The 26,551-nt window shown below is 40.5% G+C and overlaps 1 protein-coding gene across 2 annotated transcripts in view; it reads right to left on the reverse strand.

The window, feature by feature from the left end:
• LOC129559288 (uncharacterized) overlaps positions 1-26,551 on the reverse strand; it is a 37,017-nt gene that overhangs the window by 6,059 nt on the left and 4,407 nt on the right. Inside the window, exons 2-4 of one of the 2 annotated variants that reach the window (XM_055430893.2) lie at positions 1,683-1,772; positions 1,039-1,165; positions 348-428 (exon numbers count right to left, since the gene is read on the reverse strand). In XM_055430893.2, the coding sequence (XP_055286868.2) occupies positions 348-428; positions 1,039-1,165; positions 1,683-1,715 (241 nt within the window). In that variant the 5' untranslated portion in view covers positions 1,716-1,772. The remainder of the gene's footprint in view (positions 1-347; positions 429-1,038; positions 1,166-1,682; positions 1,773-26,551) is intronic. The other variant, XM_055430891.2, reaches the window with a different exon arrangement.

Raw genomic sequence — 26,551 nt, forward strand, 5'->3', positions numbered from 1 at the left:
TTCTCTGCAACAAGAGAAACTACCCAATGAGAAGCCTGTGCACCAAAAGTAGAGTAATCCCTGATTGTTGCAACTAGAGAAAGCCTGCACGCAGCAACAAAGAGCCTATATACAGCCCCTCCGACCCCTCCAAAAAAAAAAAATACAGAAAGAAAAGGCTATTGTGTGAGATCACAGGAAAGTCTGATTAAATGTATGTATGTATGAGAAGTTCAAGAAATCACAGAACATTAGAAACCAATGTCCTCAGCCTTCTGAGAGAAAGCCCATTTCAGTAAGCTTTTTTCCTATAAATTCAAAACACACTAAAATTGAATGGACATGGGGAGTTCTTTATAATTGCTCACCTTGGAGGATTCCTTTCTCCACAGTTTTTAATACGTCTTGTTCCAACCAAGAGATTAAAGTGGGTTTGAATGCCTGATATCCTGTTCATGAGGAAAGATATATTAATGAAAAAGTCCCTGCCAAACATGACAAACCTTCCCATGAATCAGGTCCTATATCAAGTCATTAGAATGAATGTGGCAATAATTTTTAAAGAGATAAAAAGGCAAATAGCTCCTCTCTCTGTGTGTCAAAGAGATTGTATCTGTGGCCAGTGAAAAACATATTCAGACCTATGTGAACATTTACAAAGCACTGAGAATGTTGTTAAATGGGAAATGAAGTAAATGTAAAAGAGATGTTTGGTCTCATGGAGAAGCTGCTAAACTAGTGCTTGCCAAATGTTGGTTTCAAGACTCATGCCCCCTGCCTGTTAAAACACAGATAACTGGGCCCAAATTTCAAAGTTTCATTCACTATGCCAAAGGTGAACCCTTGAGAATGCACATTTCAAACAAGAGTCATGATAATGCTTTAGTTCTCAAAAGCACATTGTTACAGAAAGTATACTGGAGTAAAACTCATGCCTTAGATACGAGTGTCTACTAGTTTCCATTGTGTTCAGATTGGCATCATCCATCTTGGAACATAGAAGATACAGCACATATTTGTCCGTTCCCTGAGAATGTACTGGAATGATGGCAGCCTTACCTGCTGTGGTCAGGTTCTTGTAGTTTTCCAACATCACATTTCTATATAGCTTTCTCTGAAAGGGGTTCAGTAAAGTCCACTCTTCCTGGGTGAAGTACACAGCCACATCAGCGAAGGTCACTGAGTCCTAAACCATTGCAAACATAGTAGTTTCAGTAAAGTAAGATCTCCAACAATGTACAGTGGAGAATGAGGAAGGGAGCCCCAATATCAACAGAGAGCCTCAAGGTCTCTTATCATCTCTCCCAGGACACAATGGTCTTAGCTCTCCTTTCTAGCTACACCCACTCGTGATTGATATGGAACCAGTAACACAATCCTAAACAAATTACACATCCTTGGGCATGCTAATAAATAAGGTCACTAAGAAATATATACCCTCATTTTGTACCATGTCAGAACAGTCAAAATAAAACACACGCAGCAGCAATCATGACACAATATCAGAAGGTAATTACTGAAATACTAAGATTATTCAGAGTAATCCCTCATCAATATGAGACCTTTCACATGGGGAGGAAATTCAAAAGGGACTCAGACTGGCTTTATTAAAGAAGCTGTATACATAGGTCTAACCAGAAGGAAATGTTTCCATGTGGTGCATGTAGTAGCTCACTTTGTATAAGGATGCCCTGTCTTCTTACCTGAGAACAATCCCTCAAACACTCAGCTACCATCCTGTCTTGCCTCTATCTTTTCCTCAGCATCACATAAAGGGTCCTTAGAAAGAAGACCTATGAGAAAAGAAAGAAGGTATGGGCATTCAGAAATGATCATAATTCCCACAATCAGTGTGAAAGTCATTCCATTCTAGTTAGAAATTCCTAAATATCCCTGCACACTCAGAAAATGTCACACTGAGAGGAAAGCAGGTGAAGTAGGACCCTGAGCTCACCTCCCTCTCAGGAACATATAAAAAATACATCTATCTGGAGCCCCTTACCACTGAAAACAAACTGGAGAAAAAATGATGTCCAAAACCAAGGCTGTACAAATGATCCACAGAGTCAGGTAGGAAAGGAAGGGAATTGATCTGGTTTTAGTGTTTGCTGTCAAGTAGAGTGCACACTTGAGGGTATGCAGCAGATCTGGACCCAGTAATGCACAATAAGGTGTGGTAGGTCAGTGCTGGCACTTATGGAGGTGATGGATCAGGAGCTGTCTGTATACCTGACTGGCTTCCTAGACAGTCTCAGTGTGTCTGGCCCGCAAAAACCCTCCTGTTCTAGCGTTGCTTCCTCCAAGGCAAAGGCACCATTGCTGGGAGCAGAGAGAGCACAAACATGGAGAGAACAGAACTGACTGAGAGGCAACACTCAGGGCTTCTGCTTCCAGGACCTTGGAACCAGACCTGGCTCCTGCTTCTGATGACAGGGTAGTGATAGCCACTGTGCACAGGAGAAAAACAGCCCACATAGGGCTCTGGCTCTAGCCATTGTATCACCAGCACAACTTCTTAACAAGGACGCCCTGAGGAAAGACATAATCTGTGCTGACCACGTTTTATTTTTTGTTTTAAAGATTTATTTACTTATTTTTGGCTATGCTGGGTCTTCTTTGACATACTCAGTTACAGTGATTTGGGGCTACTCTGTAGTTGCGCATGGACTTTACATTGGGTTGGCTTCTCTTGTTCTGGAGCACAGGCTCTAGGGTGAACGGACTTATTAGTAGTTGCAGCATGTGGGCTCAGTAATTGCAGTACCCAGGCTCTAGAGCACAGGCTCAATAGTTGTGGCACACAGTCTTAGTTGCTCTGTGGCATGTGGGATGTTCCTGGACCAGAGATTGAACCCATGTCCACTGCATTGGCAGGTGGACTCTTCACCACTGAGCCACCAAGGAAGCCCCTTTATTTTAATTTTTAAAGTTTTATTTCTTAAATTTTGCCCATGCCACACAGTTTGTGGGATCTGAGCTCCGCTACCAGGGATCAAGCACTGTAGTGGAACGTGGAGCCTCAATCAAGGGACTGCCAAGGAAGATTCTTCTCTGCTTAAATCCAGCTCTCCCACCAAAGCTACTGCACACGGACCTACAAAAGGACATACCTTCAAAGATGGGATAGGTAAATGTTTCACTTAATTTCACAGAGATAGAGAAAGTGAAACAAAATGAGAAGACAAAGGAATTTGTTTCAAACAAAAGAACAAGGATAAAACATAGATGGAACAACTAATTTAACACAGATAAAAAATATACCAAATAATCAGTTTTAAGCATTAGTAAAAGAACTCCAGGGCTTCAACAGATGAAGCAAATGAAGATGAAATAGGCAGTTCAGTTCAGTTCAGTTCAGTCGCTCAGTCGTGTCCGACTCTCCGCGACCCCATGAATCACAGCACGCCAGGCCTCCCTGTCCATCACCAACTCCCGGAGTTCACTCAAACTCATGTCCACAGAGTCGGTGATGCCATCCAGCCATCTCATTCTCCGTCGTCCCCTTCTCCTCCCGCCCCCAACCTTTCCCAGCATCAGAGTCTTTTCCAGTGAGTCAACTCGTCTCATGAGGTGGCCAAAGTATTGGAGTTTCAGTTTTAGCATCAGTCCCTCCAATGAACATCCAGGATTGATCTCCTTTAGAATGGACTGGTTGGATCTCCTTGCAGTATAAGGGACTCTCAAGAGTCTTCTCCAACACCACAGTTCAAAAGCATCGATTCTTCGGCGATCAGCTTTCTTCACAGTCCAACTCTCACATCCATACATGACCACGGGAAAAACCATTGCCTTGACTAGACGGACCTTGGTCGGCAAAGTAATGTCTCTGCTTTTTAATATACTATCAAGGTTGGTCATAACTTTCCTTCCAAGGAGCAAGCGTCTTTTAATTTCATGGCTGCAATCAGCATCTGCAGTGATTTTGGAGCCCAAAAAAACAAAGTCTGACACTGTTTCCACTGTTTTTCCATCTATTTCCCATGAAGTGATGGGACCAGATGCCATGATCTTTGTTTTCTGAATGTTGAGCTTCAAGCCAACCTTTTCACTCTCCTCTTTCACTTTCATCAAGAGGCTTTTGAGTTCCTCTTCACTTTCTGCCATAAGGGTAGTGTCATCTGCATATCTGAGGTTATTGATATTTCTCCCAGCAATCTTGATTCCAGCTTGTGCTTCTTCCAGCCCAGCGTTCCTCATGATGTACTCTGCATATAAGTTAAATAAGCAAGGTGACAATATACAACCTTGACGCACTCCTTTTCCTATTTGGAACCAGTCTGTTGTTCCATGACCGGTTCTAACTGTTGCTTCCTGACCTGCATACAGGTTTCTCAAGAGGCAGGTCAGGTGGTCTGGGATTCCCATCTCTTTCAGAATGTTCCACAGTTTATTGTGATCCACACAGTCAAAGGCTTTGGCATAGTCAATGCAGTCTACCTAAAAAGAATTCAGTGTAATGATATTAAAGATGATACAAGACCTCGGAAATAAAATGTGGGCACAGATAAAGAACGGAGGCACAGATTGAGAATGTACAAGAAACATTTAACAAGGACCTAGCACAAAGAACCGGAGAAGGCAATGGCAAGCCACTCCAGTACTCTTGCCTAGAAAATCCCATGGATGGAGGAGCCTGGTAGGCTGCAGTCCGTGGGGTCGCTAAGGGTCGGATACGACTGAGCGACTTCACTTTCACTTTTCACTTTCACACATTGGAGAAGGAAATGGCAACCCACTCCAGTGTTCTTGCCTGGAGAATCCCAGGGACAGGGGAGCCTGATGGGCTTCCGTCTATGGGGTCACACAGAGTCGGACACGACTGAAGTGACTTAGCAGCAGCAGCAGCAGCACAAAGAACAGACAGTCAACAATGAACAACATAAGAACTGAAATAAAAATACACTGGAGGGAACCAACAGCAGAATAACTGAGGCAGAAGAATGGATAAATGAGCTGGAAGGTAGAATGGTGGAAATAACCAGAGAAGAATAGAGAAAAAAGAAGGAAAAGAAATGAGGACAGTCTTAAAGACTCTGGGACAAAATTAAATGCTCCAATATTCAAATGGCAGGGGTTTCAGAAGAAGAAAAGGAAAAGGGTATGAGAAAATATTTGAGGAGATTATAGTTGGAAACTTCCTTAGGGTGACGGGAAAGGAAACAGTCACCCAAGTCCAGGAAGCCTAGAGTGTCTCATATAGAAAAACCCCAAAAGAACTACACCAACATACATATTATTCAAACTAACAAAAATTAAACACAAAGAAAAATGATTAAAAGCAGCAAGGGAATGCTGGTGGAAAAGGAAACTGATACAGCCAAATGGAAAACAATATGGAGATTCCTTTAAAAATTAAGAATAAATCTACCATATGACTCAGAAATCTCACTACTAAATTACAGTGTTTATTGCAGCAATATTTACAATAGCTAGGAAATGGAAGCAATCTAGATGTCCAGTGACAGATGAATGGATACAGCAATTATGGTACATTAGTACAGTGGATTTTATGCAGCCATAAACAGGAACAAGTCTGAGTCAGTTATAGTGGATGAACCTAGACCATCTTATACAGAGTGAAGTCAGAAAGAGAAAAAAAAAAATCATATATTAACACATATACATGGAATGTAGCAAAACTGTACTTATGAACCTGGCAGAGAAGAAACACTGACATATATACACTATCATGTGTATATATGAAAGCAGAATACACATATACATATATATGTGTATCAGAAAGCAGCACTGACATATATACACTATCATGTGTAAAATATTAGTGGGAAGTTACTTAATAAAAAAGGGAGTCCAATCTGGTGCTCTGTGATGACAAAGAGGAGGGGTGGGATGTGGGAAAAAGAGGGAGACTCAGGAGGGAAGTGATACATACATATGCATATATACACACATACATATATGTAAACTTGTGACTGATTCTCATTTATATGGCAGAAACCAACACAAAATGTAAAGCACAAGAATGCTAGGGCTTTCCAGGTCATTCAGTGGTAAAGAACCCATCTGCCAATGCAGGGGACATGTGTTTGATCCCTTGATCAGGAATATTCCCTGGAAAAGGAAATGCCAACCCACTCCAGCATTCTTGCCTGGGAAATGTCATGGACAGAAGAGTCTGTTAGTCCATAGGGTCGCAAAGAGTTGGACATGACTTGGTGACTAAAGAACAATAACAAATAAGAATGCTAACTGAACTAGAGAAAAGAATGAATGAACATAGTTAAAGTTGTAAGTAACAAGGAACAAAACAATAAAAAAGAACCAGTTGGATGTGAAGAATAAAATAACTGAAATAAAAAACATGCCAGAAAGTATTAACATCAGATCAGGGGGCACAGGAGAATGCACAACTGATATGGAAGATAGAATAACAAATATCACCCAATCAGAAAAAAGAGAAAACAAAATTTAAAAATGAGAACAGTATGGCAATACCTTGGCAGACTAGTGGTTAGAACTCAGTGCTTTCACTACTGTGGGCCTGGGTTTGATTCCTCATCGAGAAATTAAGATCCTGCAAACTGTGTGTTGTGGTGGAAGAAAAAGACCGGTTAAGGAATCTCTGGTCTAATATAAATGATTCTAACATTCTTGTAATTGGGTCTCAGAAGGAGAGAAAAAGAGGGGAAAAATGTATTTGATAAAAATATGAAAACACAGAGCTTGCTATAGCTCAGATCATGAGTTTCTGACTGCAAAATTTAGGCTTAAATTGAAGAAAGCAGGGAAAACCATTAGGCCATTCAGGTATGACCTAAATCATACCCACTATAAGTGAGGGTGACAAACAGATTCAAGATCTGGTAGACAGAGTGCCTGAAGAACTATGGATGGAGGTTCATAATACTGTACAGGAGGCAGTGACCAAAACCATCCCAAAGGAAAAAATGCAAAAAGTCAAAGTGGCTGTCTGATGCAGCTTTACAAATAGCTGCACAAAGAAGAGAAACAAAAGGCAAAAGAGAAGAGGAAAGATATATACCCAAATGAACGCACAATTCCAAAAAACCGCAAGGAGAGATAAGAAGGCCTATTTAAATGAATAAAGCAAAGTTAATAGAGGAAAACAACAGAATGGGAAAGACTAGACATATCTTCAAGAAAATTGGACATATGAAGGATGTTCATGCAAGGATGGGCATGATAAAAGACAAAACGGTATGACCAAACAGAACCAGGGAAGATTAAGAAAAGGTGGCAAAAATACACAGAAGACCTATTAAAAAAGTATTAATGACACGGATAACCACGATGGTATGCTCACTCACCTAGAGACAGACATCCTGGAATGTGAAATCAAGTAGGCCTTAGGATGCATTACTACAAACAGAGCTAGTGGAGGTGATGGAATTCCAGCTGAGCTATTTAAAATCCTAAAAGATGATGCTGTTAAAGTGCTGCATTCAATACGCCTGCAAATTTGGAAAACTCAGCAGTAGCCACAAGCCTGAAAAAGGACAGTTTTCATTCCAATCCCAAAGAAAGGAAATGCCAAAAAATGTTCAAACTTCCGTACAATTGCACCCATTTCACATATGCTGGAGAAGAAAATGGCAACCACTCCAGTATTCTTGCCTAGACAATCCTGTGGATGGAGGAGCCTGGTGGACAGCACAGAGTCGGACACGACTGCAGCGACTTAGCAGCAGCACATATGCTAGTAAGGCTATGCTCAAAAATCTTTCAAGTTAGGCCTCAACAATACATGAACTGAGAACTTCCTGATGTACAACCTGGGTTTAGAAAAAGCAGAGGAACCAGAGATCAAATTGCCAACATTTATGGACCATAGGAAGGCAAGAGAGTTTCAGAAAATCATCTACTTCTGCTTCATTAAGTATGCTAAAGTCTTTGGGTGGATCACAACAAACTGTGGAAAATTCTTAATGAGTGAGAATACCAGACCACTTTAATTGTTCCTTGAGAAACCTGTATGTGGATTAAAAAGCAAGTGAAGCGGACAGGGAAGGGTGACTGGTTCAAAGTTGAGAAAGGAGTACAAGAAGGCTGTATATTGTCACCTTGCTTATTTAATTTCAATGCAGAGTACATCATTTGAAATGCAAGACGGGATGAATCACAAGTGGGAAGCAAGACCGCCAGAAGACATCATCAACAACCTCAGAAATGCAGATGATACCACTCTAATGACAGAATGTGAAGAAGAACTAAGGAGCTTCTTGATGACGGTAAAAGAGGAGAGTAAAAAAGCTGGCTTAAAACTCAATGTTAAAAAAACTAAGTTAATCATGGCATCTGTTCCCATCACTTCATGGCAAAAAGAAGGGGCAGAAAAGTAGAAGCAGAAACCATATTTTCATTATCTCCAAAATCGCTGTGGATGCTGACTGCAGCCGTGAAGTTAAAAGATGTTTGCTCCTTGGGAAAAAAAAAACAACCTATGACAAACCCAGACAACATATTAAATAGCAGAGACATCACTTGCCAACAAAGGTCTATTTATTCAAAGTTGTTTTCCAGTAGTCATGTATGGATGTGCGAGTTGGATCATAAAGAAGAGTCAGTGCCAAAGTATTCATGGTTTCGAATTGTGGTTCTGGAGAAGATTTTTGAGAGTCCCTTGGAATACAAGGAGATCAAACCAGTGGATCCTAAAGGAATCAACCCTGAATACTCATTGGAAGGACTGATGCTGAAGCTGAAGTTCCAATACCTTGGCCACCTGATGCAAAGAGCTGACTCACTGGAAAAACTGTGATGCTGGGAAAGACTGAAGGCAAAAGGAGAAGGGGATGGCAGAGATAAGATAGTTAGATAGCATCACTGACTCAAAGACATGAATTTCCCAGAGAAAACTCTGGGAGATACTGAAGGATAGTGAAGACTGCCGTGCTGCAGTCCAAGGATCAGAAAGTCAGTGACGTCTTAGCAACTGAACAGCAACAAGAATGACTGAAAATTTCCCAAAATGGAAGAATGAAACAGATATCCAGCTACAGAAAGCACAGAGTCTCAAACAAGATGAACCTAGAGACACACACCAAAATATATCATAATTAAAATTCAAAAGGTAAACAGAGACTTCTAAAGGCAGTAAGAAAAAACAAGGAGTCATATACAAGGGACCCACTTAAGGCTATCAACTGATTTTTCTGCAGAAACCTTGCAGGACAGAGGGGCATATATTTTGAAAGTGCTAAAAGGGAAAAACCTACAAATTAAAGATACTCTACCCAGCAAGGTTATCATTCAAAATCAAAGGCAAGACAAAGAAGTTTCAGGTAAGCAAAAACTAGAGGAGTTCATCAAATCTAAAACAACTCTAAGATAAATAGTAAAGGGTCTTCTCTTAAGTGGAAAAGAAAAGGCTACAAGCAGAAGAATGTATAGGAAAGAAAAGACCCATTAGTAAAGTAAATATATAGTAAAGCCTGTGCAACAACCATTTAAGTAAGTACAAAGATTAAAAGAAACTATAACTACAACAATCAATTAAGTGTTAAACAAGAAATATGACATTAAAGACAAAAAACGTGCAATAAGGGAGAAATAACATAGATCTTTTAGAATGTGCTTGAAATTAAATCACTATTAATTTAAAACAAGCAGACCACTATTAGTTTAAAACAAGCAGATCTAGTTACAGGTCAACAAATGAATCCCAGGGTAACCACAAATTAGTAAAGCTAAAGACACACATACAGACTGAGAGTGAAAGGATAGAAAAAAGATAGTCCATGCAAAGGCAAACAAACAAGAATTTGGAGTAGCAATACTCAGATTAGACAAAGTAGACTTTAAGACAAAGTCTAAATAAAAGACGAAGGACATTATGTAATGATAAAGGCATTAACACAAGAGAATGTAACAGCTGTTAACATATGTGTATCTAATACAGGAGAAGCTCAATAAATAAAGTATTTACAGACATAAAGGGAGACATTGAGAGTAATACAATGATGATAGGGAATTTTAACATCCAACTAGCATCAGTGGCAGAGAAGGCAATGGCAACCCACTCCAGTACTCTTGCCTGGAAAATACCATGGATGGAGGAGCCTGGTAGGCTGCAGTCCATGGGGTTGCTGGGAGTCGAACACGGCTGAGCGACTTCACTTTCAATTTTCACTTTCATGCATTGGAGAAGGAAATGGCAACCCACTCCAGTGTTCTTGCCTGGAGAACCCCAGGGACAGGGGAGCCTGGTGGGCTGCCATCTATGGGATTGCACAGAGTCAGATATGACTGAAGTGACTTAGCAGCAGCAGCAGCATCAGTGGACAGATCATCCAGACAGAAAATCCAGAATAAAACAGTAGTTTTAAGACACATTTGGCCACTTGGACTTAATAGATACCTATAGGACATTCCAATCCAAAACAAAGACATAAACATTCTTCACAAGTGCACATGGAATGTTCTCCAAGACAGATGATATGTCTGCTCAACAAATTTAATGGACAGAAATAATATCAAATATTTTTTCTGACCACAATGCTGTGAAACAAAGAAATCAATTACAGAAAGAAAACTGGGAAAAGAACAAGTATGTGGAGACCAAACAACATGTTACTACAAAATGAATGGGTCAGTGAAGAAATTGGAAAATACCTCAAGACACATGAAAATAGATACAAAACGTCCCCAAATTGATGGGATGCAGCAGAAGTAGTCATGATGGGGGATTTTATAATGATACAGGCCAATCTCAAGATGGAAGAAAAATCTCAAGTAAACAACCTAATTTACCATCCAAAGGAATTAGAAAAAGAAGAACAAAGCCTTAAGTTAGGAGAAGGAAAGAAGTAATAAACATCAGAGAGAAAATAGAGAACCCCACTCCCCCTAAATTAGAAAAGATCAGTGAACCCAAGAGCAGGTCTTTTGAAAAGATAATTAGTGTTGATAAGGCTTTCAGTTCAGTTCAGTCGCTCAGTCGTGTCCGACTCTTTGTGACCCCATGAACCATAGCACGCCAGGCCTCCCTGTCCATCACCAACTCCCAGAGTTCACTCAAACTCATGTCCATTGAGTCCGTGATGCCATCCAGCCATCTCATTCTCTGTCGTCCCCATCTCCTCCCACCCCCAATCCCTCCTAGCATCAGACTCTTTTCCAGTGAGTCAACTTGTCGCATGAGGTGGCCAAAGTATTGGAGTTTCAGCTGGCTTTAGCCTGTCTCATTAAGGAAAAAAGAAGACCCAAATAAGCAAAATAAATAATGAAAGAGGAGAAATTATAACTGATTCCACACACACAGAAATAATCAAAAGGGACTACTATGAGAAAAAAGAATGTGTACTATAAACAGTTATATATCAATAAATTGAACAACTAGAAGAAATATGTATCTGGAATTACAAAACCTTTGAAAACTGAATAGGAATCCATGGATAATCTAAGCAGACGATTACTAATGTTGAAACTCAATCAGCAATCAAGATTCCCCCAAATTAAAAGTCCAGGCAAGGCAGCTGCACAGGAGAATTCTATCCCACATAGAAAGAAGGCTGAATACATATGCTGTGCCACACAGCTTATGGGATCGCAGTTCTCTGACCACCAGGGATTGAATCAGTGCCCCCTGCATTGAAACAGTCTTAAACACTGGACCACCAGGGAAGTCCCTTAATGTCTATTCCCCAAAACAGAAGAGGTGGAAATAACTCCCAAATTCTTTTTATGAGACCATGATTACCCTGAAGCTAAAACCTGAAGTATAAAAAAAAATCAGATTACAGGACAATATTTCTTATGTATAGAGATACAAAAATTCTCTGCAAAATATTAGCAAATAGAAATCAACAGTCTATAAAATGGATTATTCACAATGATTAAGTGAGATTTATTCCCGGGATTAAAGAATAGTTCAAAATCTGATCATCAAGCAATGCCATACACTACATTAGACGCGACGCGAGAGACGCCGGCCCCGGCGGCGCAGATGCGACGCGAGAGACGCCGGCCCCGGCACAACGAACCATGCAAAGAGGTGCGGCCGTGAGGAGCTACCCCACGCCTGAGGCCAGGGCCGGCGGCCGAGAGGAGCTAACCCACGTCCAACAGGCGGTGGCTGCGCGGGCACAGGAGGGCCGAGAGGAGCTACTCCGCGTTCAAGGTCAGGAGGGGCGGCCTCGAGGAGACACCCCTCACCCAAGGTAAGGTACAGCGGCTACACTTTGCTGGAGCGGCTGTGAAGAGATTTTCCACGACCAAGGTAAGAGAAACCCAAATAAGACGGTAGGTATTGCTAGGGGGCACCAGAGGGCGGACAGACTGATATCATAATCACAGGAAACTAGCCAATCTGATCACATGGACCACAGCCGAATGTGGTCCACTGGAGAAGGGAATGGCAAACCACTTCAGTATACTTGCCTTGAGAACCCCATGAACAGTAACAAAGGGCAAAATGATAGGATACTGAATGAGGAATTCCCCAGGTCAGTAGGTGCCCAGTATGCTACTGGAGCTCAGTGGAGAAATAACTATAGAAGGAATAAAGGGATGGAGCAAAAGCAAAACCAATACCCAGTTGTGGATGTGACCAGTGATAGAAGCAAGGTCCTGTGCTGTAAAGAGCAGTATTGCATAGGAACCTGGAATGTTAGGTCCATGAATCAAGGCAAATTGGAAGTGGTCAAACAGGAGATGGCAAGAGTGAACGTTGACATTCTAGGAATCAGTGAATTAAAATGGACTGGAATGGGTGAATTTAACTCAGACGACGATTATATCTACTACTGTGGGCAGGAATCCCTTAGAAGAAATGGAGTAGCCATCATGGTCAACAAAAGAGTCCAAAATGCAGTACTTGGATGCAATCTTAAAAATGACAGGATGATTTCTGTTCGTTTCCAAGGCAAACCATTCAATATTACAGTAATCCAGGCCTATGCCCCAACGAGTAATGCTGAAGAAGCCGAAGTTAATCGGCTCTATGAAGACCTACAAGACCTTTTAGAACTAACACCCAAAAAAGATGTCCTTTTCATCATAGGGGACTGGAATGCAAAAGTAGGAAGTCAAGAAACACCTGGAGTAACTGGCAAATTTGGCCTTGGAGCACGGAATGAAGCAGGGCAAAGGCTAATAGAGCTTTGTCAAGAGAATGCACTGGTCATAGCAAACACCCTCTTCCAACAACACAAGAGAAGACTCTACACATGGACATCACCAGATGGTCAACACCGGAATCAGATTGATTATATTCTTTGCAACCAAAGATGGAGAAGCTGTATACAGTTAGCGAAAACAAGACCAGGAGCTGACTGTGGCTCAGATCATGAACTCCTTATTGCGAAGTTCAGACTTAAATTGAAGAAAGTAGGGAAAACCACTAGACCATTCAGATATGACCTCAATCAAATCCCTTATGATTATACAGTGGAAGTGAGAAATAGATTTAAGGGACTAGATCTGATTGATAGAGTGCCTGACGAACTCTGGACGGAGGTTCGTGACATTGTACAGGAGACAGGGACCAAGACCATCCCCATGGAAAAGAAATGCAAAAGAGCGAAATGGCTGTCTGAGGAGGCCTTACAAATAGCTGTGAAAAGAAGAGAGGCGAAAAGCAAAGGAGAAAAGGAAAGATATAAGCATCTGAATGCAGAGTTCCAAAGAATAGCAAGGAGAGATAAGAAAGACTTCCTCAGTGATCAATGCAAAGAAATAGAGGAAAACAACAGAATAGGAAAAACAAGAGATCTCTTCAAGAAAATTAGAGATTCCAAGGGAACATTTCATGCAAAGATGGGCTCGATAAAGGACAGAAATGGTATGGACCTAACAGAAGCAGAAGATATTAAGAAGAGGTGGCAGGAATACACAGAAGAACTGTACAAAAAAGATCTTCACGACCAAGATAATCACGATAACGTGATCACTGACCTAGAGCCAGACATCTTGGAATGTGAAGTCAAGTGGGCCTTAGAAAGCATCACTACGAACAAAGCTAGTGGAGGTGATGGAATTCCAGTTGAGCTATTTCAAGTCTTGAAAGATGATGCTGTGAAAGTGCTGCACTCAATATGCCAGCAGATTTGGAAAACTCAGCAGTGGCCACAGGACTGGAAGAGGTCAGTCTTCATTCCAATCCCAAAGAAAGGCAATGCCAAAGAATGCTCAAACTACCGCACAATTGCACTCATCTCACACGCTAGTAAAGTCATGCTCAAAATTCTCCAAGCCAGGCTTCAGCAGTATGTAAACCGTGAACTCCCAGATGTTCAAGCAGGTTTTAGAAAAGGCAGAGGCACCAGAGATCAAATAGCCAACATCCGCTGGATCATGGAAAAAGCAAGAGAGTTTCAGAAAAACATCTATTTCTGCTTTATTGACTATGCCAAAGCCTTTGACTGTGTTGATAACAATAAACTGTGGAACATTCTGAAAGAGATGGGAATCCCAGACCACCTGACCTGCCTCTTGAGAAACCTGTATGCAGGTCAGGAAGCAACTGTTAGAACTGGACATGGAACAACAGACTGGTTCCAAATAGGAAAAGGTGTACGTCAAGGTTGTATATTGTCACCTTGCTTATTTAACTTATATGCAGAGTACATCATGAGGAACGCTGGGCTGGAAGAAGCACAAGCTGGAATCAAGATTGCTGGGAGAAATATCAATAACCTCAGATATGCAGATGACACTACCCTTATGGCAGAAAGTGAAGAGGAACTCAAAAGCCTCTTGATGAAAGTGAAAGAGGAGAGTGAAAAGGTTGGCTTGAAGCTCAACATTCAGAAAACAAAGATCATGGCATCTGGTCCCATCACTTCATGGGAAATAGATGGAAAAACAGTGGAAACAGTGTCAGACTTTGTTTTTTTGGGCTCCAAAATCACTGCAGATGCTGACTGCAGCCATGAAATTAAAAGACGCTTGCTCCTTGGAAGGAAAGTTATGACCAACCTTGATAGTATATTAAAAAGCAGAGACATTACTTTGCCAACCAAGGTCCGTCTAGTCAAGGCAATGGTTTTTCCCGTGGTCATGTATGGATGTGAGAGTTGGACTGTGAAGAAGGCTGACCGCCGAAGAATCGATGCTTTTGAACTGTGATGTTGGAGAAGACTCTTGAGAGTCCCTTATACTGCAAGGAGATCCAACCAGTCCATTCTAGAGGAGATCAATCCTGGATGTTCATTGGAGGGACTGATGCTAAAGCTGAAACTCCAATACTTTGGCCACCTCATGAGACGAGTTGACTCACTGGAAAAGACTCTGATGCTGGGAAAGGTTGGGGGCGGCAGGAGAAGGGGACGACGGAGAATGAGATGGCTGGATGGCATCACCGACTCTGTGGACATGAGTTTGAGTGAACTCCGGGAGTTGGTGATGGACAGGGAGGCCTGGCGTGATGTGATTCATGGGGTCGCGGAGAGTCAGACACGACTGAGCGACTGAACTGAACTGTACTGAAAAATCACAGATAATTTCAATTAATGCAGGAAAAACACTGAATAAATTCACCATCTATTCATATAAAGACTCTCATCAAAGTTGGTATGGAGGGAACACATCTCAACATAATGAAGGCCATTTATGACAAGCCCCAGCTAACATCATACTCAATAGAATACAGAAAGCTTTTCATTTAAAATCAGAAGTTAAGACAAGAATGCCCACTCTCATCACTTAGTATTAGTGATGTGTGAATTCTGTATAATTACTATAATGTGTAATTAGTATTGTGTGAATTCTGAAGCACTTTCAACATGTTGTAGGAATAATGTGGGCTTTCTTGAGTTTTACACACTCATAAGTAAATGGTCTGTATCTTGTGCCTTTGTTGGTTTTCTGTGAGCTGTAGTTTCTGGGAAGTGAGCAGCTCTCACTCCTGTAACTCTTGTAATCCAGTCATTCGTGTGCCTCCTTCATGAGGATTCAGTACGGCTGTGGTGCTGTTATCCCTCTGATAGGAACTCTAACTCGGTGTAAAGCCCCAAAGGTCTGATTTTATTTACAGTGTTGTGTTTGTTTCAGGTGTATAGCAAAGTGATACAGTCATATATATCAAAGCAGTTCCTGTCTTTTGATGGGGTGCTCATGGTTTATAACATAAATGGTATTACTTTGAGAGAGGGATAACTTAGGTATGGCATTGGGTTTTTTTTTCTTTTTGCAGCTTGAGGCAGTTGTAAAATAACTTAATGTAGCTTTTTACAACTGTGTTTTCTATAGTATTTTTTCATTTGGTGAAATTTTAACTGTTAATGATTTTGGCATTGTGCTTTGTACCATTTATTAAATAAAAATTTATAATTAAAAAAAAATCAGAATTAAGACAAGAATGCCCACTCTCATCACTTCTCTTTAATGCAGTATTGGATGTCCCAGCCATAGGTATCAGATGAGAGAAAGTAACAAAAGGCATCCAGATTGGAAAGGAAGAAGTACAATCGCCACTCTTTGCAGATTACATGGTACTATATATTCAGTTCAGTTCAGTTAAACCCCTAAAGTCACCATCAAAAAAAACTATTAGAACTAATAAGTGAATTCAGTATAGTGGCAGCATACAGGATTAATATAAGGAAATGTTTCTTTTCTATACTGTAATAATGAATTGCCAGAGAAAGAAAGCAGGAAAAAGAAGTTCCTTTGAAAAACAAATCAAAAATAATTCAATTACTAGAAATAAACTTAACTAAAGAAAGACCTATACTCTGAAAACTATATAACAGTGTAGGAAATTAAAGATGATATTATAAAGAAGTGGAAAGATATCCTGTGCTCATGGACTGAAAGAATCAATACAGTTAAAATTCCATACTACCCAAAGCAACCAGAAATTTAATGTAACCCCTAAGAAAGTACTCATGATATTTTTCACAGAACTAGAACAAATAATTCTTAAATTATTTTAAATTACTCTGAAGAGCCAAGGCAGTATAGACAACAAAGAACAAAGCTAGGAGTATCACAGTCGTTGACTTCGAACTACACTACGTGTGTATGTGTACTCAGTCGTGTTCAACTCTGCGACCCCATGGGCTCCTCTGTCCATGGGCTATCCCAGGCAAGAATATTGGAGTGGGTTGCCATTTCCTTCCCCAGGGGATCTTCCCGACCCACGGAGCGAACCTGTGTCTTTGGTGTCTCCCTCACTGGCAGGCAGGTTCTACACGACGCTACAAAGCTACAGCAATGAAAACCGTATAAAACTGATACAAAAACAGACTCATAGACGAATGGAATAGTATAAAGAGCCAAAAAATAAACCCGCACACTTAGAGTCAACTAATCTCCTACAATGCAGTCAAAAATACACAATGTTGAAAAGACAGTATGGCCAATAAATGGTGCTGAAAACACTGGACAGCTCATGTAAAAGAATAAAATTGGAATATTTTCACATACCATGTATGAAAAAAAGCTCAAAATGGATTAAAGACCTAAATACAAGACTAGAAACTTGGGCTTCCCTTGTAGCTCAGTCAGTGAAGAATCTGCCTGCAAGGCAGGAGACCTGGGTTTGATTCCTGTGTTGGGAAGATACTCTGGATAAGGAAATGGCACTCCATTATTCTTGCCTGGAGAATTCCATGGACAGAGAAGCCTGGCAGGCTACAGTCTGTGGGGTCGCAAGAGTCGGACATGACATAGTGACTAAACCACCACCAGAAACCATAAAACTCCTAGAAGAAAACATACACAGAACGCTCTATGACATACATATTCAGTTCAGTTCAGTTCAGTCACTCAGTCGTGTCCGACTCTCCACGACCCCATGAATCACAGCACGCCAGGCCTCCCTGTCCATCACCAACTCCCGGAGTTCACTCAAACTCATGTCCATAGAGTCAGTGATGCCATCCAGCCATCTCATTCTCTGTCGTCCCCTTCTCCTCCTGCCTCCAACCTTTCCCAGCATCAGTCTTTTCCAGTGAGTCAACCTGTCGCATGAGGTGGCCAAAGTATTGCAGTTTCAGCTTCAGCATCAGTCCTTCCAATGAACACCCAGGATTGATCTCCTTTAAAATGGACTGGTTGGATTTCCTTGCAGTCCAAGGGACTCTCAAGAGTCTTCTCCAGCACCACAATTCAAAAGCATCCATTCTTCAGCGATCAGCTTTCTTCACAGTCCAACTCTCACATCCATACATGACCACGGGAAAAACCATAGCCTTGAGTAGACGCACCTTGGTTGGCAAAGTAATGTCTCTGCTTTTTAATATACTATCTAGGTTGGTCATAACTTTCCTTCCAAGGAGTAAGCGTCTTTTAATTTCATGGCTGCAATCAGCACCTGCAGTGATTTTGGAGCCCAAGAAAATAAAGTCTGACACTGTTTCCACTGTTTTTCCATCTATTTCCCATGAAGTGATAGGACCAGATGCCATGATCTTTGTTTTCTGAATGTTGAGCTTCAAGCCAACCTTTTCACTCTCCTCTTTCACTTTCATCAAGAGGCTTTGGAGTTCCTCTTCACTTTCTGCCATAAGGGTGGTGTCATCTGCATATCTGAGGTTATTGATATTTCTCCCAGCAATCTTGATTCCAGCTTGTGCTTCTTCCAGCCCAGCGTTCCTCATGATGTACTCTGCATATAAATTAAATAAGCAAGGTGACAATATACAGCCTTGACGTACTCCTTTTCCTATTTGGAACCAGTCTGTTGTTCCATGTCCAGTTCTGACTATTGCTTCCTGACCTGCATACAGATTTCTCAAGAGGCAGGTCAGGTGGTCTGGTATTCCCATCTCTTTCAGAATGTTCCACAGTTTATTGTGATCCACATAGTCAAAGGCTTTGGCATAGTCAATGAAGCAGAAATAGATGTTTTTCTGGAACTCTCTTGCTTTCTCCATGATCCAGCGGATGTTGGCTATTTGACCTCTGGTGCCTCTGCCTTTTCTAAAACCTGCTTGAACATCTGGAAGTTCACGGTTCACATATTGCTGAAGCCTGGCTTGGAGAATTTTGAGTATGACTTTACTAGCGTGTGAGATGAGTGCGATTGTGCGGTAGTTTGAGCATTCTTTGGCATTGCCTTTCTTTGGGATTGGAATGAAGACTGACCTTTTCCAGTCCTGTGGCCACTGCTGAGTTTTCCAAATTTGCTGGCATATTGAGTGCAGCACTTTCACAGCATCATCTTTCAAGATTTGAAGTAGCTCAACTGGAATTCCATCACCTCCACTAGCTTTGTTCATAGTGATGCTTTCTAAGGCCCACTTGACTTCATATTCCAAGATGTCTGGCTCTAGGTCAGTGATCACGTTATCGTGACTATCTTGGTCGTGAAGATCAGTTTTGTACAGTTCTTCTGTGTATTCTTGCCACCTCTTCTTAATATCTTCTGCTTCTGTTAGGTCCATACCATTTCTGTCCTTGATCGAGGCCATCTTTGCATGAAATGTTCCCTTGGAATCTCTAATTTTCTTGAAGAGATCTCTTGTTTTTCCTATTCTGTTGTTTTCCTCTATTTCTTTGCATTGATCGCTGAGGAAGGCTTTGTTATCTCTCCTTGCTATTCTTTGGAACTCTGCATTCAGATGCTTATATCTTTCCTTTTCTCCTTTGCTTGACAAGACCTTTTAGAACTAACACCCAAAAAAGATGTCCTTTTCATCATAGGGGACTGGAATGCAAAAGTAGGAAGTCAAGAAACACCTGGAGTAACAGGCAAATTTGGCCTTGGAGCACGGAATGAAGCAGGGCAAAGGCTAATAGAGTTTTGTCAAGAGAATGCACTGGTCATAGCAAACACCCTCTTCCAACAACACAAGAGAAGACTCTACACATGGACATCACCAGATGGTCAACACCGAAATCAGATTGATTATATTCTTTGCAGCCAAAGATGGAGAAGCTCTATACAGTTAGCAAAAACAAGACCGGGAGCTGACTGTGGCTCAGATCATGAACTCCTTATTGCCAAATTCGGACTTAAATTGAAGAAAGTAAGGAAAACCACTAGACCATTCAGATATGACCTAAATCAAATCCCTTATGATTATACAGTGGAAGTGAGAAATAGATTTAAGGGACTAGATCTGATAGATAGAGTGCCTGATGAACTCTGGACGGAGGTTTGTGACATTGTACAGGAGACAGGGACCAAGATCATCCCCATGGAAGAGAAATGGAAAAAAGCAAAATGGCTGTCTGAGGAGGCCTTACAAATAGCTGTGAAAAGAAGAGAAGCGAAAAGACAGACATATTAGAAGAATGCTTTTGGCTTTGTCTCCTAAGGCAAAGAAAACAGAGGCAAAGATAAACAAATGAGATTGAAGTAGATGTAAAACCTTTTGTAAAGCAAAATAAACAATCAAAAATTGTAAAGACAAAAAAAAAAGAGTAAAGACAATCTACTGAATGGCAGAAAATATCTGAAAATATGACCAATAATAAAGTACAAAATATGTAAATAGCTCAAACAACTTAAGATAAAAAAAAAACAGAAATAATCCTATTAAAAAAATGAACAGAAGACCTGAAAAGACATTTTCCCAAGGAACACACACAGATGGCCAACAGGTTCATGCGAAGATTCTCAAGGTCATTTATCATTAGAGAAATGCAAATCAAAACTACAGTGAGCTATTGCTTCACACAGAATGGTCATCAAAAAGACCACAAATAACAAACTTGGCCAGACTGTGAAGAAAAGGGAACACTGGTATTCTGCTGGTGGGAATGTAAATTGGTGCAGCCACCATGGAAAATTGTATGGAGATTCCTCAAGAAACTACACCAGGATCTAGCAATTCCATTCCTTTGGGTGTATATCCAAAGAAAATGAAAACAGTAATTTGAAAAGTAATTTGAAAACATGCACCCCAATGTTCATAGCAACATTATTTACAGCAGGCAAGTTACGGAAGCAATCTAAGTGTCCATCAACACGTGAAAGGAAGAAAAAGATTCAAAAGTGAAATATTCAGACTCACTGGAAAAGATTCTGATGCTGGGAAAGATTGAGGGCAAGAGAAGGGGGCAACAGAGAATGAGATGGTCGGATGGTATAACTGACTCAATGGATGCAAGTTTGAGCAAACTCAAGCAGATAGTGAAGCACAGGGAAGCTTCCACTGCAGAGGTCAGCGGTTCAATTCCTGTTGGGGTAATAACATCATGCACGCCTCTGGGAGATAATATCCCACATACACCATGGTGGGGCCAAAAATATACATAAATAAATGATCGTGGTGGTTTAGTGGCTAAGTAATGTCTGACACTTGCAGCCCCATGGACTGTAGGCCACCAGGCTCCTCTGTCCATGGGATTCTGCAGGCAAGAGTCCTGGAATGAGTTGCCAATTCCTTTTCCAGGGGATCTTCCTGACCCAGGGATTGAACCCAGTCTGCTGCCTTGGAGGATTCTTTACTACCGAGTTACAAGAGAAGCCCCAAATAAACAAACACAGAAATACACACTAAACAAGGGCTTTCTGTGATGTTCTTCCAGGGCTTATCCTCTAATATGGCTCAACTACAATTCCAAAAATTTCTTAATGTTTTGTGGACTGTTCAGTTCAGTTGCTCAGTCCTGTCCAACTGTCTGTGACCTCATGGATTGCAGCATGCCAGGCCTCCCTGTCCAGCACCAACTCTTGGAGCTTGCTCAAATTCATGTCCATCAAGTCAGTGATGCCATCTAACCATCTCATCTTCTGTCGAACCCTTATCCTCTTGCCTTCAATCTTTTCCAGAATCAGGGTCTTTTCCACTGAGTCAGTTCTTTGCATCAGGTGGCCAAAGTATGGGAGCTTCAGCTTCAGCTTCAGCATCAGTCCTTCCAATGAATATTCAGTGCTGATTTCCTTTAGGATTGACTGGTTTGATCTCCTTGCTGTCCAAGGGACTCTCAAGAGTCTTCACCAACACCACAGTTCAAAAGCATCAATTCATCAGTGCTCAGCTTTCTTTATGGTCCAGCTTTCACATCCATCCATACATGACTATCGGAAAAACCATAGCTTTGATGACACGGACTTTTGTCAGTAAAGTCTCTGCTTATTAACATGCTGTCTAGGTTGGTCATAGCTTTACTTCCAAGGAGCAAGTGTCTTTTAATTTCATGGCTGCAGTCACCATCTACAGTGATTTTGGAGCCCAAGAAAATAAAGTCTGTCACTGCTTCCCCATCTATTTGCCATGAAATGATGGGACCGGATTCCATGATCTTTGTTTTCTGAATGTTGATTTTTAAGCAAGCTCTTCACACTCCTCTTCCACTTGCATTAACAGGTTCTTTAGTTTCTCTTCACTTTCTGCCATAATGGTGGTGTCATCTGCATATCTGAGATTATTGATATTTCTCCCAGCAATCTTGATTCCAGCTTGTGCTTCATCCAGTCCAGCATTTCACGTGAGGTACTCTGCATATAAGTTAAATATACAGCCTTTTCCCAATTTGGAACCAGTCCGTTGCTCCATGTCCAGTTCTAACTGTTGCTTCTTGACCTGCATACAGATTTCTCAGAAGGCAGGTAAGGTGGTCTGGCATTCCCATCTCTTTAAGAATTTTTCACAGTTTGTTGTGATCCACACAGGTAATGCTTCCGTGTAGTCAATAAAGCAGAAGTGGATGTTTTTCTTGAATTCCCTTGCTTTTTCTATGATCCAACGGATGCTGGCAACTTGATCTGATTCCTCTGCCTTTTCTAAACAAGCTTGAACATCTGGAAGTTCTCAGTTCACATACTGTTGAAGCCTAGCTTGGAGAACTTTGAGCATGACTTTACTAACGTGTGAGATGACTGCAATTGTGCTGTAGTTTGAACATTCTCTGCATTGCCTTTTTTGGGATTGGAATGAAAAATGACCTTTTCTAGTCCTGTGGCCACAGCTGAGTTTTCTAAATTTGCTGGTATATTGAGTGCAGCATCATAATCTTTAACAGCATCACCTTTTAGGATTTTAAACAGCTCAGCGGGAATTTTATCACCTCCACTAGCTTTGTTTGTTGTAATGCTTCCTAAGACTCACTTGACCTCACATTCCAGGATATCTGGCTCTAGATGAGTGACCACACCATCGTGGTTATCTGGGTCATTAAGACCTTTTTTGTATAGTTCTTCTCTGTATTCTTGCCCAGAGATAAACACACCCACCTTTGGTTACTTAATCTGTGACAAAGGGAAGAATATCTGATGAAGAAAAAACAGATTCTTCAATAAGTGGTGCTGAGAAATCTGGACAGCTGCATGTAAAAGAATGAAATTAGAACACTTCCTAACTCCCTACACAAAAATAAACTCAAAATGGATTAAAGACCTAACCATCAGCTGAGACACTATAAAATTCTTAGAGGAAAACATAGGAGAAACACTCTTTGACATGTCACAATAAGATCTTTTTTGACTTACCTAGTAAATTACTGAAAATTTAAGAAATCAAATGGGACCTAATTAAACTTAAAAGACTTTTCAAAGCAAAGGATACTATAGAGAAGATAAAAAGGCAACCCTTCAATTGGGAGCAAAAAATTTTCTAAGAAAGCAATACAGAAGGGTTATGGAGCTCACTATCAAAAAAGAAGAACAAACAACCCAATCGACAAATATGACTTTCCCACATTTGTCACATTTGTAGGGTTTTAATCCAGAGTGAATATTTTTGTGACACTGAAGGCATAAGGAACATTTAAAGTATTTTCCACATTGCTTACATAAAAAAGGACTCTCTCCAACATGAGATTTTCGATGCGTCCTAATCTCAGATCTAACAAAAAAGTCACCACAGTATTCACATGAAAACTTTCTATCATGTTTCCATATGTAAAGTAAGTAAAGAAGACAAGATGAAGGCTTTACGACATTCCTCATATTTATATGGTTTTGTTCCAGTGTGAATTTTATTGTGACTCTTAAGATATGAAAAACTTTTAAAGAATTTTCCACATTTGTCACATGGAAATGGCCTCTCTTCACTATGAGATTTCATAGCTTCAAAGTTTCTAAGAATTATGGAACGGTTTCCCACACTACTTACATTTATGCAGTTTTATTTCACTATGTAATTTTGCATAAAGGGCCTTCATCAGGATGAGATTTTACATGGATCCTAAGAATTAGCCAAATAAATTAAAACAACAACAACAACACATGCTGCAGGGTTTGGGCAAAAAAAGAAAAAAAAAAAGATATTTCTTATTGATCCGGAGAGATAAATACTGAAAATTAAATTTTTCCCTGAGCAATTTTCCCAGTCAAATAAATTGTCTCATCAAAACTGGGGGTAAGCCTTCACGCATTTCACTGTCCCACCCTAGAAATGGAATCAACAAAATACACAAAGTTTTCCTGTCCTCCTACTCCCATCAATTCCCATATGTCAAATTTGAATGTTTTGTCTTTTTATGATTTCAGTGTCAACTCTCTCTTCTTTCCTTCACCTACTACCATATAAAGATAAAGAATACTATCCTCTATTTAGCTCCAGAGCTCTATTCAATTAGTCACAATGCATGGTTGCCTTCCCCAAAGCTCTCTAAGACAGCCCTGGATTTTATTTTTTCACTGAGTGCTAATCAAGCATTCTTTTAGTAGGGCATGTCATCTAGTAAATGGAAATAGGAAATCATTGGATTCCTTCATTTTTACCTTCTACAAAACTCTCAAAACATTTACCATATTTTCTATAATAATCATGACATCGCTATAAACATGAATGTCTTTTAAAACCTAATCAGCATAAGATTCTAGCTTGACTCAATGCCTTTGGTCTCATCTTCCCTGAAGTCTTTTTCCAAAGTAGCAGTTAGTCAGTTACACTTAAGATGTACACAGACTCAATGTTTCTAAAATGAACATGGACTTAAGAATATGCCCAGAGCACCTCCTTCCTGGGTCCTGTCCTTGTTTTCCACTTTAAATATCATTACTATCTGTTCTGCTTCTGCAAACTCTTTCTTCAGTAAAACATACACTGCACTTTCAACTACACTGTATGTTACTTATGAAGTTCCCTTCATCTGACAATTTTTACCCACTCTATAAATCCTTACTATTGCTCAGTGACCTGAATAGATACTGCCAACATCCACTGGATCACAAAGCAAGAGAATTTCAGAAAAACATCTACTTCTGCTTCATTGACTACACTAAAGCTTTTGACTGTATCATAACTGTGGAAAATTCTTTAAGATATGGGAATATCAGACCACCTTACCTGCCTTCCAAGAAACCTGTATGTAGGTCAAAAGCAACAGTTAGAACTGGACATAGAACAAAGGACCATTTCAAAGTTGGGAAAGGAGTACAACAAGGCTGTATATTATAACCCTGTTTATTTAACTTAACGTCAAGGCTGCATATTGTAACCATGTTTATTTAACTTATGTGCGGAGTATATCATGTGAAACGTCAGGATGGATGAAGCACAAGCTGTAATCAAGAGTGCTGGGAGAAATATAAATAACCTCAGATATGCAGATGATTCCACCCTTATGGCAGAAAGCAAAGAGAAACTAAAGAGCCTCTTGTTGAAAGTGAAAGAGGAGAGTGAAAAAGCTGGCTTAAAACTCAACACTCAAGAAACAAAAATCATGGCATCTGGTCCTATCACTTTATTGCAAACTGATGAGGAAACAATTGAAACAGTGACAGATTTTATTTTCTTGGGTTTCAAAATCACTGCAGATGGTGACTGCAGCCATGAAATTAAAAGAGCTTGCTGCTTGGAAGAAAAGCTGTAACAAACCTAGACAACATATTAAAAAGCAGAGACATTACTTTGCCAACAAAGGTCTGTATAGTCGAAGGTATGGTTTTTCCAGTAGCCATGTATAGACGTGAGAGTTGGACCATAAAGAAGGCTGAGCACCAAAGAATTGATGCTTTTGAACTGTGGTGTTGGAGAAAACTCTTGAGAGTCCCTTGGACTGCAAGGAGATCAAACCAGTCCATCCTAAAGGAAATCAACACTGAATATTCACTGGAAGCTCCAATGATGCTAATGCTGAAGCTCCAATACTTTGGTCACCTGTTGTGAAGAGCTGATTCATTAGAAAAGACCCTGATGCTGATAAAGACTGAAGGCAGGAGGATAAGGGGATGAAAGAGGAGAAGATGGTTGCATGGCATTACCAACTCAAAGGACATGAGTTTGAGCAAGCTCCAGGAGATGGTGAAGGACAGGGAAGCCTGGCATCCTGCAGTCAATGAGATCTCAAAAAGTTAGGCACGACTGAGGGACTAAACAACAACAACCCATGTTTTGCTTCAGAAGTTAAATATCAACCCCTTCCAATAGTAAGGCACTCTCTCATGTCACAAAAGGCCTGATTTTCACTTAAAAAATGAATTCCCAGATAAGAAAAATGCTATGTGACTTTTTTTGTTGTTTTGTCTTAAATTTCTTATTTTTTATTTTTAATTGGCCACAGGACTGCAAAGGTCAGTTTTCATTTCAACACCAAAGAAGGGCAATGCCAAAGATTATTCAAATTGCCACACAATTGCACTCATTTCACATGTCAGCACGATAATGCTCAAAATCCTTCAAGCTAGACTTCAACAGTATGTGAACTGAGAACTTCCATATGTACAAGTTGGATTTCGAAAAGGCAGAGGAACCAGAAATCAAATTGTCAACATCCATTGGATCATAGAAAAAGCAAGGGAATTCCAGAA

Source organism: Moschus berezovskii, chromosome 8, assembly GCF_049115385.1.
Source record: "Moschus berezovskii isolate FMDL1 chromosome 8, NW_MosBer_1.0, whole genome shotgun sequence".
NCBI classification, from domain to species: Eukaryota; Metazoa; Chordata; class Mammalia; order Artiodactyla; family Moschidae; genus Moschus; species Moschus berezovskii.